The sequence below is a fragment of the Salarias fasciatus genome, chromosome 17, assembly GCF_902148845.1.
Source record: "Salarias fasciatus chromosome 17, fSalaFa1.1, whole genome shotgun sequence".
Lineage (NCBI taxonomy): Eukaryota > Metazoa > Chordata > Actinopteri > Blenniiformes > Blenniidae > Salarias > Salarias fasciatus.
In genome coordinates this window covers 17995884-18015354 of record NC_043761.1, presented here as the reverse complement: position 1 = coordinate 18015354, position 19471 = coordinate 17995884, and the positions used below count along the sequence as shown (strand labels likewise).

Genomic DNA, 19471 nt, shown 5'->3' with positions numbered 1-19471 from the left:
CAGTTAGGATCAAGTTAGAGAAAACTTCCATTGTATTTCAGGTGTACGTTTACAAGATGACGGCACTCGGAGTCACTGAAGACACAACTTTGGACCTCACCGCAACTCGACAAAAGGTTGTGCGGAATTCAAGGAGATTTGTTGAATTTAAATTCATTGTTGCGATCCAACATTGCAACTTCCTGTAGCCGTTAGAGGAAAAATAGATCAATTTGTGGCCTTTCATTAAAACTACATAGTTTTCAAAGTTTCTGCAGTTTCAGTATAAACAGACTTAATTTTCAAAATGTTGCTGCGTAAACAAAACTTTAATGAAATTTAATTGCAAAAATTATCCATTTTCACTTGAAACACTGACCTTATATTGGAAGAATTACCCAAACAGCAGGAAACAGAACCTTAAGAACACATTTATAGAAAAATAACTAAATTGTAAATCTTGATATATTAATTGATCCATTTGGAGGCATTCCTGAAACGGGCCTGGATGTGAACCTGGACTGACTGTGACCCTCTGCAGCAGGTTGTTAAAAACACTTCTTCACAGTCTGGAAGTCTGGATTTTTGTGGGTCCCTTCAGTGGGTTTATTATCGGGCTTGGTCAGACTTTTGGCCCCTGGGCTGGTGTGGCTCCCCACACGGGACATTCCTCCGCCGGCCGGCCGGGCGGCCGGGCGGGCAGCCCCTCCCTGGAAGTCCCTCAGTGCGCAGACTCCGGCTCTCCGCTGTCAGGGCCGGGCACACTGACAGTATGGCGGCGGGGTGCAGCTGGAAGGATGCTACTGTCGCCCGTCATGTGTCTGTCGCCGGCAGGACGTGAATGGACTATCGACGGCGAAACCACGAGAGGAATTAGCAAGAAAGGCTCGTCGCCGTGAGCTCCGCCATGGCCCGGCTCGCGGACTACTTCGTCGTGGTCGGTTACGACCTCGACAAGCGAGGTGGGTGCTCCGGTTAGCCTGCTCCGCTAGCTCCAGCCTCAGTGGGTAAACAGGAGGCGGGGAGGGAGGCGGGGACTGGCCGGGCCGCCGCTCACAGCCGAGCGGCGTTCGGCGCTTTCAGCCGCCGGCTAACCGTCAACTCGAGACCGGGGTCGCGCAGGCCCCACGGGATTAGTGGACTGGAAAGAGGAGCTCTCGGCTGGTGTCACGCTTTTCTGTTTTGGGAGCACATTGAACGGACACTTCCTGCACGGCCCTCAACTTTTAAACACGTTTTATCTCCGTGAAAGTAGAGAATTTCTCTGTGTTGACAGCAAACTTTGGCTAACTTCAGTGGCTAGGAGCTAATGCTAGCCGGGCTAGCTGAGGGGGGTGGGCGGCGGGGGTGCTGGCTGTTTGGTCGGCTGGGACCTAAGACGGATTTATCAGCTCCTTTCAGTGTTCCATCCTCTCTGGTCCTCGACATGTCCCGGCTGGACCCGGAGCGGGGGCTGCCCCGGGGCTCGCCAGTGTTGCGGCTGCTCGGGACAGTCAGACGGCGACAGCCCCGCTGATCTCCACCTGGACCTCATTTACAGCGTCTCTTTACAGAGTGCAGATCGCTGCTTCGCCCAGTCCCAGAAGCTGATTGTTTTCCTTGCGTTTTGTGCGGATTAACCCAGATGGCTTTGCCCCTCCCTTGAGCCCCCTTGGACCGGAGCTCCGGTGGTTGGGACAGGGTTTGGACCGTTATCTGAGCCCCCCCTCCTCCCCCCTTTAGCCTGAGCCTTGGCCTAGATCCGTGCAGTATAATGGCCCGTTTAATCATGAAATATTCAACTCTCCTATCCGGGGAAAGCGTGCAACTTGTAACATGCAGGAGTCTTTTTATATTCAGAGTGGATTTTTTTGCCCCATGATTTATTCAGAGGAGGCAAATTGTAACACGACAAGCTTCCCGTGCTGCAGCTTTTACTCTGATCATGCAAGAGCACCAGTACATCACTCTCTTATTTTCGTTGCGTGATTGCACTTATTGCATCTTTTCTCCTCCCTTTTCTCTTCAGTAGGTGGGGGCGTGAATGCAGGATGTTATAACGTGGACGCTGCACACGCTGCAGAAACACTCCTTCCTGTTCTGCTGGTGCCTTGAACGCAGCTCGGTGCAGAACAGGCCTGTAAAAAGCATCTGGGAACCAGACATTAAAGCCTCGGTGGCTTTAATGGATCAAGGCTCCCACAGCTCATAAAAGCTGAACACTTAAGGGGTGATGATGGGACTCTGCTGCAGAGTTTCTGGTAAACCTTCCCTTTGCAGCATCTTTTCTATGACGTCCATCATTGTGGTCATAATCTTACTGATTGCATCCTCTCAGTCTGATGATGCAGTTTTCTTCTCTAATGTTTGCTCAGATGAAGTGTTGTGGATGCAGAGTGTGTTTTTCCTAGAAGAGTTCATCATCAATCAGTGTTGCAACAGAGAAGATTTGGATCTCATAGTCTCACACTGCAGATAAGAGTGCACAAATTCTTCACTTCACTGGAAGTATGGGTCCTTTATCTTCACACTAAAGCAACGAGGGAACATGCTTTAAATTTTGCTTAATAAATTGAAGTGCAAAGTAGCTTTTTCCAGGACGTCTTCGGCTGATAACGTAGGTTTGTTGTAAATAAGGCCATGCGTCGGGAGCCTGCAGCGTCTTCTGCTATCTGTTCTCCCCTCAGACATGTACCTACTAGTTCTCCCTGTCACTGATATCCCCATCAAGACAAACGTTTCTTCGCGCTGATGGATCCAAACGATTCGCTTCTCCTCTTCTGTTCCATTTACAACTTCTCTGAAACACAACCAAAAGGTTGTCAGTAAAAGAAAGAATCTGCTCGTAGGTAGAAAGTCTCCCTCAGTGCACGACCCGTCTCTGGTATGTGTGCCACAAGTTGTATGGTTGTGTTATCGTTTTCTTTCCTCGGCTGTGGTGCGCCTGCCACTAGGAAAAGAAAGCGCTTGGCTCTGTGACAAGAACGAGCGGTCCTCGATCCTAAGAATACCAGGAATTCTGCTGCACGCTGGAGTTTCCTCTCTCGTCTAAATATTTCATGCATCCTGTTTCTGTGTGTGTGTGTGTGTGTGTGTGTGTGTGTGTGTGTGTGTGTGATTGTCACTTGGTTCGTGGAAGGCTGGGGAGGCGTGGACACTGACAGCTTTTCAGCACTGCTGTCACTCTGCTGGTGTTTACTCCCTGAACCTGCGGCAGGACCGGCGTCGGCTTTCTGGACCGGCAGATGCTCGCCTTGAGGGCAGAGCCTCAGCTCTCCCATTCATCCTCTCCCGTCTGTGTCCCCCTCAGTGTCGGGTTGCTCACATTGTGCTCAGCCGAGATGCTGGACTCGCCCGGAGCCAACATGGCTGCCTGTGGCTCGGGGAAGAGTCGGCACCAGTCCACAGTTGCCGGGGCGTGGTCCTCCCAGGCGAAGGGTCTCTTGAGGAGCTCGGCTGCGTGACGCGTCGCCGTGTTTTGACAGCGGTTCCTCCGCTGCGTGTAGCAGCCGGCGACCAATGGGATTCACAGTCCGAGGCCCAAACAGGAAACCGGAGAGAGGGCCCGAGGGAGACTTGTGTTTAGAGTGAGAATCCAGATTGTCCCTCCTGTGCATGTCTGAAAACCAGGAAAGGGGCGTGTTGGGTTTATGTGTGCGAGGCGGTCTCATTCAGGACAGCGAGGAGACACACACACACAAACACACACACACACACGAACATACTGACTCTATTGTGGCTGTGTGTGTGTGCTTGAGGCGCTGCAGTTTGAGGGTGTTGGTCACAGCGGCGGTGGCTCTAAACAGAATGCAGGGTGGTTGTTTTCAGGCTGGAGTGACGGCTCAGTTAGCAAGCCTCTCTCCTGCACACACACACACACGCAGACAGCGACGCAGCCTGGGCCCTTCACAACATGAGAGGACGGTGCTCAGACGGCGCGCGGGGCGTCCACCTGTGTTTACCCAGGTTGTCCGTGTTGCATCAGACAGTATCGGCTCATCATTAACAAGACTCGGCGGGAAACCAGAGACAGAGAGGCTCTGGCAACAGTCTGTATTTCAGCTCTCAATGTGAGGATGCTTTTATATGTTTTCACAACTTTGGAGCATTGATGGATTGATACAGATTTGAATGAATGAAGTGAAAGATTCGACCATCAGTGAGTCACAGCTGCAGGATTTTGGTGCAAACTGATGTGATTAATGCAAAATGTTTCCCTTGATTTGAGAACTTTTACACAAAAATTCAACTTTTAATAAAATAGATATTTCTAAAACATGAGCAGTTTGAATTTTGGAGAAAGGAAATTTTCAATGTCAGTTTATTTTGTTGATTACAGTCCGTTTTGGTGCAGACTGATTGATTACCTCTACGTCTTCATGACTTATGTCTCTCGACATTAATTTACCTCTACAGCCAGAACTTGTATGCATATTCCAGAAGAAGTGGAAATGAATCCTACCCTGGCTTTATTAGACAGTAATCATGGAAAAACTGTGTAGTTTTTTTTTTGTTTTTTTGTTTTACCATGATCGCTTCAATATTTAGATCAGTTTTTAATAGTTTGTGGAGGCACGAGATTGGTTGCTGCACCTGCACTTCCTGCCACTGACCCGCATACGGTTGTTTCTGTCCTGCATGTCCTCCGCAGGGTGAGGTGGGGGTGGGTGGGGTTTCAGGCTCGTCTGACAGCTCCAGTTCAAACAACTGCTGCAGCGTTGACTTCTGGGACTGGTTTATTCTCCGGTGCTTCAGTACCGAGTGTGACTGCGAGCGCAGACATGATGGTGCATGCTGCTCAGAGGGGGAAAAAAGAGCGCGTTGATGTGAGGGTGTGTGTGTGTGTGTGTGTGTGTGTGTGTGTGTGTGTGTGTGTGTGAGCGAGAGTGCGATGCTGCCAGCAGTGCCGGGCTGCGGGCAGCCACTTCCTCCAGCGCTCCCGAGCAGGGCTGCAGCCTTTCAGACACTCCAGGAATAGCCCCACAATCTGCCTTCCACGGGGGGACGGAGCGACGCCGCGTCGCGGCAGCGCCCATTTGGTGCTGATGCTTGTGACAGCTTGCTCGCCGGTTTGTGGCCATCCCTGTGTGTTTGCTGCGTTGTCACGGTAACGTTTCCCCCCATGTGGCCTGCGGCCTGTGATGAGCCCTTCTGGCATACTGACCGGTGGGGGGAAAAAATTTGCTTCCAAATTAATGCATTTTCATGATATTAAGCAAAATTGGATTCATATGAAAGGTCAGAGCGGGATTCACCCACGGTGGTTTCACAGTGAGCTGTAGGACAGGCGGTACCGGTAGACGCCACACACACTTTCCATCAGCTCTCAGACCTTCACCCAACACGAGGCAGGCCTACGGCGGTTCTAAGATAGCAGCGTGTTATCACTGTGCACCATAAAACAATGTCATGACAGCTCCTACTGCGACATAGCTGCTGTGACAAGGAGCTTAGTGCAAAATGTCAATCGTGTGTGTCTGTGTGTGTGTGTCTGTGTGTGTGTTTATATGGTTGTATTACTGCCGTCTGTCTGCTGTGCTGAATGCTTGTTATTCATGAGGGAGACGATGGCCCCAGGGCCCCAACCCTGCCCTCATTCCCTCATTCCTAATGCACAGATACAGAACAGTGTGTGTGTGTGTGTGTGTGGATAGCGGCATACACTCTCTTCCTCATGTTCCCCTACACAAACCGATCATGTAGGACCGCTCCTGTCAGCACTCACTTCTGCTGTCAAGACGTAACGCATGTCTGTGTCTTACAGCTTCTCCTGGCAAAGTGTGTGTGTGTGTGTTTGCTGTTAAGTCTCTGTGATCTGCACCCCAGGAGGGAGGCGAGAGGGGTGGGTGGATGGATGGGGGCAACAGAACGCTGGATGCTTTGCCCTAGATTTGGACGGAGAGACAGATGTGGAACTTTAACCGTGCATTGCTAATGACGCTTCCTGTTGTCGTGCCAGTCTCCGGGATGGCTGCACGCTGCTCTGATGCAGTTTCACACATGTTAAGAAGGGTGTGAAGTCCAGAAACACAGACCTAAACATGTTTTCTGAGTGTGTGCGTGTCTGTGTGAGATAATGTGTGAGTGTGTGTGTGTGGTTGTTAGGGATGCCCTCATCTGCGCTGCTTTGATGGTTCCTCTGGAATTCTGAGAATTCCTCTGTCCCCTCACAGGACAAAGGCTGAGTCAGTGCCTCTCGCGGTTAGCCCCGCTGGTGCTCCAGGGAGCAATCGTTCAAATCCCAGAGGGGTGATTCCAGCGCGTCCGGAGCTCCTTTGATTGGACGATAGGGGGTCGTTGCCGGGGGGGTTGTCAGGATTAGCCCGTTGGAGGCCGGGTGCCTGAACTCATCACCAAGCTTGCACAGATAAACACATGTGATTCGCTGACATTGAGCAGGAGATTAGGTTCAGGGATGTGATCTTGACTGACTCCACATCGATCCTGCAGCGCCGTCTAATTAGAATAATTGGCACGAGTTTAGAAGAGTGAGTGTCATGTTGGTAAAGATGGCCTCCAGGCCTGTCTCTCTAACACCAACAAGAAAAATCTGCCCCCCAGATATACCCCCTCTGTGCCCGCTCTAATCTGACACGTAGCCTGGGATTGGTTTGAACCTACAGATTAAAGCACAGTCGTCGGTCCGGACCTCACTTGATGTGTGTTTCTGTATGCTGCTGTCCCCCCCCCCCCCCCTCCAGAAGTGAAGGTTATTCAGATCACTGCAGAAGAACTTGGAGCTGGTTGCACATCGTTTGTGGAGATAAAATCAACTCAGTTTGTGTTTCAATCGATCACGCCGCTTTAAATCTGTACATTTGCGGGTTTTCCATGAGACAAACATGCTGTTTCCGTTTCACTTATGCAAACACTCTCATAAGATTCATGAAGAGTTATATATGTGCCTGATTTAATTCAATCTGAGAGCGTGGAGCTGAGAGCGGAGGAGACGTGATTAGAAGGGATGTGTTGCTGAGGGGAGACAAAGGCTCTGGCTGCCAGAAGATAAGTAGTGATTGAGTTGCATTTGTCCGCAGATATCACGTTTCCTGTTGCAGTCTTCTGGGGGAGCGCGCGGAAGTTCAGTTTGCATCTCGTTGGTGGAGAGGCTGCGTGTGTTGAGCTCATGTTTCCTGTTTCTGAGTGCGTCGGCGCTGAAAGGAGGCTGTTGATACCTCGCTGTATTGCCACCCTTGTTCTCGACTGACTGTTGGCAAGAATGACTCAAAGATTTCAGAATAATAATTCGAACCTATTTTCTGGATGAAGAGTCACTAAATGTTCCTTCAGAGCCTCGCACTAGCGTCATGTCAGCATGTTTTCCTCCCTCCATGTGTGACTGTCAGCCGGCGATGAGTCTGCCCTCCTTTAGTGACCGTCGTCACGACGTGGAAGAGTCCTGGCGCGCCAGCAGCTCTGCGCACGTGGTGAAAGATGACGGCGATCCTGAGATCATCGCGACTCTGACTCCAGAGCCGAACCCAGACCATGAAACTCTGCTCAAGGGGCTCTTCCAGGCGTCGTAGCTTCTGCAGGATTTTAAAGAAGATGAAATATAGCATTTCCAAGAACTGCAATCACAACCACTACATCTGTCCGTCCTCATTGTCGTTTGTTCCTCTGCAGAACAGGCACTTTTATTAACCACCAGCTGCACAAAATGAATGTGAAATCTCCAGATGAATGGTGGAAATAGATTAGCATACGTTAAAAAAGGATGTTTGTGGGCTTTGACCCAGACCAGTGAAATGACAGCATAATAATGAACAAACGTCCACAAATCTAAGTGTTTTAGTGCAAATAAATATGCTTGAAAATGTAATATCTTCATCGTCATGCCTGTTTTAAACTTTGTATCCTGATGCAACAAACTTCATCAATTTTACATGTTAGGAAAATTTTGATATATCTTAAATTTCGATATATCGCCCAGCCCTTTATCAAACTATCAGTTAGAGCTTCACAATATAGGAAGAAATCCTATCGACATATATATGTCACGACACAAAACAAATCCCCTTATTTTATTTTACATGTTCCCTGTTAGTCTGAAGTGGCACTTGAAGCGGTCAGAATTTTAAGTTTTTTGTAAATATTTATTTTAAAGTGAGAAAAAGCGTTGAATGAGAGGAGGTGTCCAGACCTTTGCCTGGCAGTGTGTGTGTCGACACATTTCACCCTGTACGGAGCCGTAGGGATTCTCCCTCCGCGCTGTTACTTCACTTTATGACACCAGTGATCCTGCCAGACGTGTTTTTCTGGCCAGGCTCTGACATCTGATGTAATCCCTGAAAAAAACACCGCCTCTGCATTACAGGCGTCCCAGCGGGACGCTGGCTTACCCCAAAACCGGAGCGTCAAAGCAGCAAGGAGAGCCACTCTGGTGCTTTTACTCCTGGTAGAGATCCACAGCTCAAAGACGTGGCAGAAACTGGGAAAAGTGGTGCGTAATGCTGGCTGGTTCGGTGCGGCCGCCGTGCCCCTCTCTGAGGCCGCTTCCTCTCCTGGAAAGCCTTTCCTTTTTGTTTTTTGGGGGGAGCTGTTGGCTGGTGGAGGAGGAGGGGCTGGGGGAGCTGGGGAGGGTAGGAGTTTTGCAGGAAGGACGTGAGTTTGCTGAAGAGCTTTTGCACAAAGAAAATGTCCCTCATTGTCTCCAGGGGTGACGGCGTTTGCCAGACGGACGTTTTTTTTTTCTCGGCAGCTTGGCTCAGCTCGTCCATTCAGATCTAGGATTGAGTCATTTGTTCGTGCTGGTCGTCATCAGAGACCCGTTTCAGTCGGTGTTAAATGTCAGGTGTTACTTATTGATGACAGTACGACCACGCCGGCCTCCCCTCTGACCCAGTGGCGGCCTCTGGCTCTGGTTTTAATCACAGGACGATTCATGTGTATCGTTGCACACTGCCCTCCTGCACATGTGTGTTATTGTGTGTGTGCTGAGCGGTTTGCTTTTGGACTGCATCGTTAGAGGGTGCGGTGCAATTATCTCATAGTTCTGCGAGGTTCACCCCTGAATTCTTTTGAGATACGTTCATGAGTTGGTCCGCTCTCCCCGCTGTCCCTGGATGCAGCGGGTGTGTCCACGAGTGGCGGGGAAATCAAAAGTGAAAGTTTGACGTCTCCAAGCCAGCTACTGTTGGTTTAACAACCTGATATGACGGCTATGGTTCCAGTCGCTCATCTGTTCCCTCCTCCGTCACTGCGCCTTCCAAGCTCTGCATAGTGGATGTTCATCTGATCCGTCTGCTTCCTGTCCTGAAGAAGCCCTGAACCTCATTTCCTCTTTCAAAGCAAAAGCTTCTCATTAGGATGCCTCTGATGGTGCTTCTCAGTGGATCCCAGCATCATTCAACAACAAAATATTTCAGCATGAGATTCTCCTGAAAGCCCATCAGTCAAAACCTGCTGCTTAGCCTGACATGTTAGTTTGAGATACGACTTCCATCCTCCTGCGCAGCGCTGCCAAGTGGTGGGATGCTTTCAACCGTGGTTCAGGAGGACAATTACTCATTTAAACTGAAACCCCCGAGACCTAGAGGCCTGTAAAATGCAGTAGTCTCATCAGGTGATAGTATGCACCTAAGGCCATGACCTGGTACAACAGAGAGATTACTTTAGACCGGGCCGACTTTCATCACACTCCGTTGCCCTGTTGCAAATCTGCACACAAAAAGAAATAGCAGTGCACACCAATCTGAGCTCCCAGGGGCCTCGCTGCCTGCAGTCGCCATGGAAACGGCCCGATGTGGTATCACTGTGGTCTGGTTGCTTGTGAAGGAGAAGCTGTGGTTTGGTACAGCACCAAGAGCATGCACACACTCACACACACTCACTCACACACACTCACACCGAGCCATCCGTCACAGATCACATGGCTGCTCCATCCTGTGTCGCTGCTGCGAGTCATCTGTGTGAGGAGTCGTCTCCAGCTCTCACATATGACCCACATTCCCTCCGCTCCCGCCGCCTGGCATCGCCGTCAGGGCTTCGGTCGTAACCCCTAACGACAGCTGAAACGCAGCGCCGGTTTACGTTAAAACACGAACTGAACCGTGACAGAAACCAAGGTGAAAACGATACTCAAACTTCTCAGGTTACGTCTCTGTCAGTTGTCACAGAGCCAGACAGAAATGTTTACTGATCTAAAGCAGATAAAGCGATCCTTCTGACAGACTATTGGATGCACAGAGCTGGTTCCTCGAGAGGACATCTCTCCAGCGTTCCACTGTCTTCTCGAGCAGTCTGGTGTCTCCTTTTCCCCAAATATTGGCCGCTAGGAGACGTGTAGTTCGTTTGACCGACTAATTGCCCGCATCAGTCACAAACCGGCGAGGTTGTCCGTGGTTCCTTCAGCGGTGGAAAAGAAGTTCGCTCACATTTTCAGGACAATGACCATTTTCTGATTGTGTTGCTCAGACTCCATGGTCCTGTTGATCGATATTCAATCATGACGATACATGGGCATTCAGCGGTATTTACTTGTCTGAATCTGACCATTGAATTATTGTTTTTTTGTGTGTGTGTGTGTGTGTGTGTGTGTGTGTGTGTGTGTGTGTGTGTTGTCAGGGCTTTACAAAGCGCTGGATCTGCAGAAAAGCAGCACTGATGGCTGTAATTGGACACAAAACTTTCTTAGCACATGTGATAAGTTGATATTTTTTGCCCAGCTCACCATTCACAATCAGGCAATAGCTTGAAATTTGACACCAGCCTCATTCTTTTTAAGAATTCTCTACTCACAGAGACATATGCTCTCCAGATTGGCCTAGTACAGCGAAGCTTCTCTTTTCAAAAAACTGAGCCTGCATTGGGTGTCTGTAATTTGACACCAGTCTCTTAGTTTAAATAATACTGAAAGGATCTATTATTAATTTTATCAGACATGACTAATGTCAAAATCTTCCACTCTGACTGGACGCTAAACTAGTATTTCTGCAAATATGGTTTCTGTACCTTTGTTTACAGGAATTTCACTGCACCTGACTGGAAATAGACTCTTATGATCAGGTCCAGACTCAGACAGCACGTATTTGTGAAAGGTACTGACTAAAGTCAAAACTGGAAGTAAAACTGGGATTTTACCAGGTACCCAGTCAGTGACCTGCAGTAACCTGCAGTTTTAGCGGACTCCTTACGTGGCAGCCTGGAGATCGTCATCGGTTTGTTTTAGACCCAAACGGAGTTCGCGGACTTGCTTGGAGGGTAACCAGAGGTCAGTGGAGAAGCCTGACGTCCTTTCTGCTCGGAGGCTTTCACAGTATTAGATTTGCACTTAGGATGAGTCTGAAGCAGATCAGGAAAGTGATTGCTTCTGTTTTGAAAGCGATCCACACGCCACGTGTGTGACATGTGGACGGAGTGTGTGCGTCATGTTTTCTCTTCAGACTGCTGGACTTTCAGTGCTCATCGGGTCAGTTTGGAGGCTTCGGCCAGCTTCATCTGTGGTTATCAGTCGGGCTCCATCCTGCCGGGCTGTTGCAGATACTTTCCAGACCTCGTAGCCTGTACCGAACTTGGATTCTTGCAGTTCTAAAATGTTTATTCTGCTGTCGTCCGAGTTTGGCGTGCACTGTCCTGTGTCTGGTATCTGGTAAAGTATCGGCTACAGCTGGAAAGAATGAGATTTAATAACGGGTGGTTCAGTCCAGGCAGTATGAGCTGCCATGGACACGTGACGGTTCGTTTGGAGTCACTTTGTACTGTTTGTCGCTTCAGTCAGTCTAAGACTACGTTCAGACTGCAGGCTGAAGTGGCCCAAATCTGTTTTTTTTTCCCCTATGCAACCTGTATCTGATCTTTTCATGACAGTCTGAACAACACCGATCCGATTTTTTTCAAATGCGACCCAGGCCACTTGGGTATGTGGTCCTAAATCCGATACTTATCCGATCTTTTGCCGTACGACTTCTGTCTGTACGGCCAGGTCGCATTTATCAGACCTACACGTCACATTGTGCGACAAACGTCTTTAATCTGCGTCCAAGTTGGCGGGAGAAAAAAAATAACCATGGCGGATGAAAATGTCGAGTCCAGTCAATGGAGTGAAAGCGAGGTTGGACAACCTTGTCGGAATCGTAAGATACGCTGCGCCGTTATCGTCCATGTTTACTTCCGCAAACACTGAAGAGCACCCGCTGCGTGACGTCGTTATGTCCTCTTCATCTTCCTCTATTTGGCGTTTTACGGCAGTTGGCAACCAGCTTAGGTGCATTACCGCTACTTATTGTACTGGATTATGGGTCAGAATAGGCTCACATTATGTCCTCTTCTGCGCATGCGGGACACTTTTGGTGGTATTTAAGTTCAGACGGGAGATCACATACAAGTTGCATTTATTGTAAATGCGAACAAACTCGCAAAAAAATCTGTTAAAAAAGAAAAAATTCCAAATTGAGCAGTAGGCCCTGCAGTCTGAACGTTGCCTAAATGTCTCACAGATGCTGATAGACGTGCCACTGTCATCTCGAGAAGTGTATAAACCAAACTGGAACTGAGACATTGACTTCATGCCAGGAACTAAATAATAACCTTTCACTTCTTTATATGACCGTCTGCTCAGTAAAACCGAGCGTCATCAGCATACGCTCTTTCCTCATGTATTCTCATTTACAGAGATGTCCATTTTCTTCTTTGTGGCTATTAAATAAATCCCACACATTACCGATACCTTCTCTGCAGCCTCTCTTTTCCTCAGTGGTTGTTTTCTCAGATAAGTGACCACCTTCAGGTTTAGTTTGCATTCCATCGCTGCCGTTTGGATTCCTGCACATATTTTCATCATCATGAGATCAGATAGGGAAACCGGCCATGTGTGACCTCCTCTGCGCTTCCAGGCGCATGCAGCAACTTCTGTTCAACACTTCACCACTGAGAGAATCGTGTGTGTGTGTGTGTGTGTGTGTGTGTGTGTGTGTGTGTGTGTGTGTGTGTGTGTGTGTGTGGCCTGGAAGTCACTCCCAGCCACAGCCAACATCTCCAGTTCTTCCTCCCTCTGCTGAGCGACGCTATTGTTTGAGTGGCTGAAGGATCTCCACCCTGCACGCCTATTGGCCGATGCTGCATCTGCGCCGGCTTCAAGTCTGTTGCAATATTTAGGCGTGACTAATGCATCGAATGTAAAACATTGATGCGTTCGGGGACGCACTGTTTTGTGTTTCCTGACCCCATTTTTGAATCTTAATCTAATTTACTGTATCAAATTTCAGTTCTGTGAAGTCAAGATCCAAAGCAAACATGAGCCAATAATATTATTTAATCTGATGATCATTAGTTGTAGTTATTATTGTAATATTGTAATGTAATAAACTCAGTAATAAAAGAAACAAATCCCCGTCCCCTTCCATTCTGCACATTCCCAGGTGGCGTTTTAGCAGTTTGCTGAGTTGTTCCTCAGGACTGAGGTGTAAGGAAATGTGACCCCCTGCCTTTCCAGAGTTCATCCCAGCGCACCAGGAGCAGGGAACAACTCCAGTGTTTCCCTGTGTGTTTTGGGAGCTGGCCTACTTTCTGTTTGTGTATCGTCTGTTCCCTCAATAGAAGCCTGCAGGCCTGCTAGATTTTTCTTTCCTTGCCTCTAGGGTACAGTTTGGTACAAACGCTGGTGGATCCCTTCCTTTTATTCGGCATTTTGATTTGCGCGGTTTCATTCTGCACGGACTTCCTTTATTGGGGATGAATGGCGCCTTTAAGCGTCCGGCGGGGCTTCAGTCAGGGCGCAGCTGAAAGACGGGGTCTGTGGCGGTTGCATAAGCCCCCCTTTGTGGTGGCATTGTGGCGCTGTGGATGAGGCGGGCTCTGGCCGGCTGTGGACACGGCCTCATTAACCGGCAGCAGGCAGGCCTTCGGACGCATCGCGCCCTTGTTTCGGCGACGCACGTGGACTCGGTGAATGGACTGAGCTCACAGACAATCGTCCGCCTCATCCTGGACAGTTTTAATCTCACTTTGTGGCACAGAGTTTTAGATTTTCGATTTTTTGCGCCGTCTAGAGAACACTCGGTTTAAATAAAGCTTCATTGAATCTGTTTGTGTGTCTAAATGATCAAGACTCAATCCTTCATGCCGTTCTTTAAATAGAGGTCAGCTTCCAAAATCATGATGGCGCTCTGCATCCAAACCTAAATGATCTTGTTTGAATTTGGAGTTTATTTGTAGTCCCAAATAGCTGAGCCGAGCCGAAAAACAAAGTCGTAAAAGACGTCAGCGTTCCGATCGGGTTTATGGAAGACGCTTGCAGAGCTCATGAGTAGAAACAAACAGACAACAGCGACCCCGAATAACACAAACTGACCTCGCATTCGTCCCTCTCTCTGTCTCCCTGCAGTGGAGGGTGAAGGTCAAGGTTGCATTCTCCAGCGGTTTCCTGAGAAAGACTGGGAGGACAGCCCGTTCCCACAAGGCATCGAGCTGGTAAGTGTTCCTGTGCTTGACCCCGTCGGGGTTCACCCATTACTGTAACTTACCGGCAAACGGCCTCGGTTACATCATTTTAACCGGAGCGAGAGCTCGCCGCACTCTGTAACCCGCAGATGAGTGGAGGGTTCGTGTGTTCGGTAAGAGCCCGGCCGGCTTGCTGGTGTATTTGTTTCAGCGTCTTTCCCTCTGCGCCCGGGTTATTTATAGAAAGGAAAACACATTTTTCTTACACCCACAAGTGGGGGAAACGTTGGAATTCGGGAGCCGTGACCGAGACTATTTACCCATCAGCGTCAGCGGGTGTAATCACTGTGATTGATGACTGACCGAGACGTGCGCTGTGTTTTAGGGAACCCCTTCATCTTCATTCTACACATTCACACTGATAAAGGGTTTGATTGTGGTGGGTTATTTCAGGTGAAAAATCCTTTTTTTTTTTTTTTTAAATAGAAAAAGTAAGATTTAAATGATTATAGAAAAAGGTGAGTGAATGCACCATTTTAGATTAAATTACTGTTTGTGCATCGAGAGACTCGTCTCCTTCCAGTTGGACTTTTCTCGTCGGCTTCACCTTAGCATTACCGAGCTGTGATTTTACCCGACCTGAACCCTGCGGAGCGCCTGAGGCCTGTCGTTACAGAGGAGCTCCAGAGGCGCCAGAACCACAGACGGCCTGAAGGCGCCCATCAGAGCAGCGTGAGCTTCGTAAAGGCTCAGCAGGTCCGCAGACGGACCGTCGAGACGCCTCGCGGGAGGGGAAGACGCTTCTCCGCACTTTGACGTCTCATGTTTGCGGCGCTTGTCACTCGTGTCCCGGCTTTTGAGGAGTTGGTGTGGATTTACTGCCGATGAGCTCTAACGTCTCCTCCTCCTCCTCCTCCAGTTCTGTCAGCCCAGCGGGTGGCAGCTGGTCCCCGAGCGGCAGCCCGCCTCCTTCTTCGTTGCGGTTTTGACCGACATCAACTCGGACCGTCACTACTGTGCCTGCTTCACCTTCTGGGAGGGGCTGGACAACCCGCAGGTGAGGGGATCTGAGTGCCAGGACTCACCTGAGCTCCTTAGTGTTCCCTTTGGCTTCGTCCAGTTCAGGGTCACGGGGTCACGGTCCTCCTGGATGTGTAGCGTGGAGTCTTGTGTCTCGCTGCTCATCTCTGTTCCCGCCGTGTTTCCAGCTGCAGAAGACCGAGGCCGGCGTGGCGGACGAGGCGGACGAGGAGCCCGCCGGCGTCCAGCCGGCTAAAGTTTTCGCCCCCAAGAGCCTGGTGCTGGTGTCCCGGCTGGATCACACAGAGGTGTTCAGGGTGAGTCTGGCGTCTCTCCCAGCGGCGCTGTGCGTTTCCAGCTCACATGCTCCTTACACACTGACGGCGTGTGTGTGTGTGTGTTTGTGTCTCTGGTTGGACAGAACTGCCTGGGTCTGATCTACACGGTCCACGTGGACAGCCTCACTGTCCCCCTGGAGACGGTGATCGGAAATCTCCTCACATGTGTCATCCCCATCGCCGGAGGCTCCCAGGTAGCTCCGCCCACCTCCTTCCTCCTCTCTCTCTCTCTCTCTCTCTCTCTCTCTCTCTCTCTCACCTCTGAAGCAGTGTAGCTGCTCCTGAGCTGGTTTCAGTTCCATCCAGTCCTCGCCTTGCGGCTGCAGCGTGGGGATTAGCTTGTTCGGCATCGGCAGGCCTCGTTTCTCTTGTGTTTCCGTGTGTTGAAGGGACACACACTCCGAGTAACGTTTGGATCACTTCATAACCTGCCTCACTGTGATGTGTCTGATACCTTCTTTTGCACAGATTAGGCAAATCATCTTTTATTTCCCAGAAATGCAGCTCTGTTTATGAGTGCAGATACTAATAACCAGCGCTGTAATGAGTCAATAAATTCAGTTTTTATTGTTTTGGCTCAAATGTTTTATTACACTGTTGGCACGTTAGCTTGAAGACACTTTAAAGTAAACGTGCTGGGCAGGTTCCCACGTCGTCTGTGGATTCTAGAAACCGTCTTGTAATGTTTGTTTTTTTGTTCTAACTCCAGCAGATGCGTGTGTGTGTTTAGACGTTGAGGAGTGTGTCTGCACTCTTTGTTCCTTCCCTTGGCTGAAGTGAGCGCAGTCACTCAGGATGACAGTCGGAGTACAGTCAGGAAGCGTCTGTCCTCTGCAGCTCTCGCCAGCTGTGCTTTCCAGATGTTGTGAGCCGTGTGTGTGTGTGTGTGTGTGTGTGTGTTGCAGACAGATGAGGCTCCAGGTTGTAGTTTAGACAGAGCTCCTCAGGCCTGTGACTGGCTGCTGGCCTGTCTCCAGGTAACCTCTCCTTCTGTCCCGCTTCGCCCGTCAGCAACCAGCTCCATGTGTTTGACTGTGCTTGATCACACGGGTCCTTTTTCTGTTTGTCGTCCTCCTTCAAAGGAATGCGTTCCCCTTCGCAGTCATTTCAGATCACATGTGACCGACGGCGCTTCGGCTGCTTGGTTTTTCCTTTTTTCTCCTGTGTGTTTTGTTTGTGCGTTTAGTGATCAAACACTTTCCCACAGGATCATTTCAAATATCTCAGCTCCTCTCTTCCTCTGCCTTTGTCACAACCTTGATTTGTAGTAGCTATTAATACTTACACACACACACTTACACACACACACGAAAAGACGTGGCTGTGTGTGTTCAGTTGGCCATATGGGGCGGCAGATGGCTTCCGACATTGAAGTCTGAATGAGAGAATCAGATCTAATCAGTATTAGCACACATACAGACCCAAACAGCGGAGCTAATGCGCAGCTCTGCCCCCTCACACACACACACACACACACACACACACACACACACACACACACACACACACACACACACACACACACACACACAGAGCCGAGCACAAACAGTCCTGTTCTCCTGAGTCAAGAGGAGTGCAGGACACTTGACAGAGTAACACACACTTAACACACATTCCTGTAAGCGTGTAATCACACAGGCCCTCTGTCAATACCACAGTGTTTTCACACACGCAGCGTGCCAACTGTAGTCACGTGGGGAGCAAAATCAGCTCTGCTATGTTGTTGCAACACACACACACACGCACACACACACTCAGACCAGTGATCAAACCTTTTACGAGGCTCCTTTCATCCTCGTGTGAATACTGAATAAGTAATAAATGCTTGAGTTGTGTTTTTCAGAGGTTGAGGTAGCAGGAAAAACTGTGCTTTAATTCGCCTCGTATTTCCTCCATGCGCCGTTTTATGTGCGTCTATAGTAACCGTGAGGGCAGAGTTCTCTCATTTAAGCTGCAGACTCTGGCGCATGTACAGTAAATAAACCGGCTTGTTTTCGTCAGCGGTAATCGATTGTAGCAGATGAACTGCTGGGATTTAGTGGTCAGAGGTCATAATGTGTGATTTATGGTACCTAGCAAAGCCGTTCCAGTTAAAACACACACTTCAATCTGTTTGAGTTAATAATTCCACGCAGCTCCGTTATAAAGCCCATGAAGAGCAGCTGAGGTCTTTACCTGAAACAAATCTCCTGTTGATGTAGAGAGAAGGCAGATCTCTATCTGTGCATCCATGCTGGTTAGTTTGAACAACACACTCTCTATCTAGTGATCCGTACACGGTGACCCGCGGGTCGGGTTACGCTGGTTAAATGACCGTCGCCTGGTTGGTCTGCAGCTGACATGAACCTGCTGTTTGTTGACAGTGTGACAAACGGTGTAATGGAGCTAAGATCCTCGTTCAGTGACTCTGGAGTGTGTTGGATTGCCTGTTGGGCGAGAGATGTATACATGCCTCTATATTTAGCAGAGAGAGGGGAAACCCCTGCTGGTCGTCCTCCCGCTCAGAGTACCCGGTGCAGCATTGTCAGATTCATCCTTCTGTTTAGTTTGGGTCACGTTCAAGTGGATCATGAGTGAATCTCTGCAGAAACTGTAATTCCAGTTCCTGATTCTCCACATGGTCCGGACCCAGGAAAGACATGCACTTTTGTTTGTGTTGTGTCCTCTTTTAACGTGTGTGTGTGTGTGGGTGTGTGTGAGGCCTGAAACAGCCTGAGTGAGAGCCATTATGTCATTCACTGCCTTGTTTTCTCATGTCGCTGCTCTCACGGCATCGGGATCCGTCATTGCTGGTTCATCTCTGTGTGTTTTCAGTTTGAATACAGATCATGTCTCTCGTGGCTCGAGCGCTGCTGAACCTCTGTTCTGCATGTGTGTCTCCCATCACCCTGCAGTTCATGCGGTCGGACGGCGTTTACGTTGCTTCTGTTGCCATGCTGATACATGAATGTCACACTGTTTGTCCAGGAAGAGGCCAGCGTTTCTAACATGTGTCTTATCCTGTGTGTGTGTGTTTGCTGCTGTGTGTGTAGCCGGGCCAGGAGGAGAAAGAGGAGAGTTTGGTACGCCAGCCCGACTCGCTCGTTAGTCAGCTCTTTTTTTTTTTTTTTCCTTTTCTTTTTTTCTTTTTCTTTCTTCTGGGCTCTGTTTTCTCCACGTCACGCCTCCTGCAGCACGGCAACCAATCAGAACGCTTCGACGCTCAAACGTGTGACCAACAACTGATCGTTCTCTGACAAACTGCACATGTGATCACAAAACAAACATCCACCACGTGGAGAGTGATTCTGTCTTTTTGTTTTAGTTGTTTTTGGTACCATTTATGAGTCGATGATTTAAGGCTGATTAAACCTGATTAAACCTGGTTCGGTCTGTCGTCTGGAAGCAAGTCGGTCTGAACTTTGATCGCTCCAGATCAGTGGCTTCACTCACATGTGCAGAAACAGACGTGAGCCGAAGACGCTCGATGATCAGATGTTGGATCACCGCTAACGACCCACCTGTGGCTGCTGCTGCTGCTGTGAGCATGAGACAATCAAACTAACCACCGTCGGTCCCGGGTTCTCCTCCGGCGGAGGAAATCTGCAGCTGTGATTATCGCCGCTGACCGAGCCACCTTGCTTCGTCTCGTACCGTAAACCGTTGGTGCTTTGTTGCATTGATTTGTGATTTTGCAGCCTGAGTCATCGTTTTCCAAACCCCCACACAGGTTTTTGGCTCCAGCCGTGTCGATTTGCTCGTTGGTCGGGGATAAACACGGTGGCGAGCACAATTGG

The 19471-nt window shown here is 49.4% G+C and overlaps 1 protein-coding gene across 1 annotated transcript in view; it reads left to right on the top strand.

Moving 5' to 3' along the window:
- Nucleotides 1–735: 735 nt before the first annotated feature.
- sbf1 (SET binding factor 1) overlaps nucleotides 736–19471 on the top strand; it is a 33237-nt gene continuing 14501 nt past the window's right edge. Inside the window, 5 exon segments of the mRNA XM_030114076.1 lie at nucleotides 736–941; nucleotides 14282–14367; nucleotides 15257–15394; nucleotides 15546–15674; nucleotides 15779–15889. Of these exon segments, the coding sequence (XP_029969936.1) occupies nucleotides 887–941; nucleotides 14282–14367; nucleotides 15257–15394; nucleotides 15546–15674; nucleotides 15779–15889 (519 nt within the window). The 5' untranslated portion in view covers nucleotides 736–886.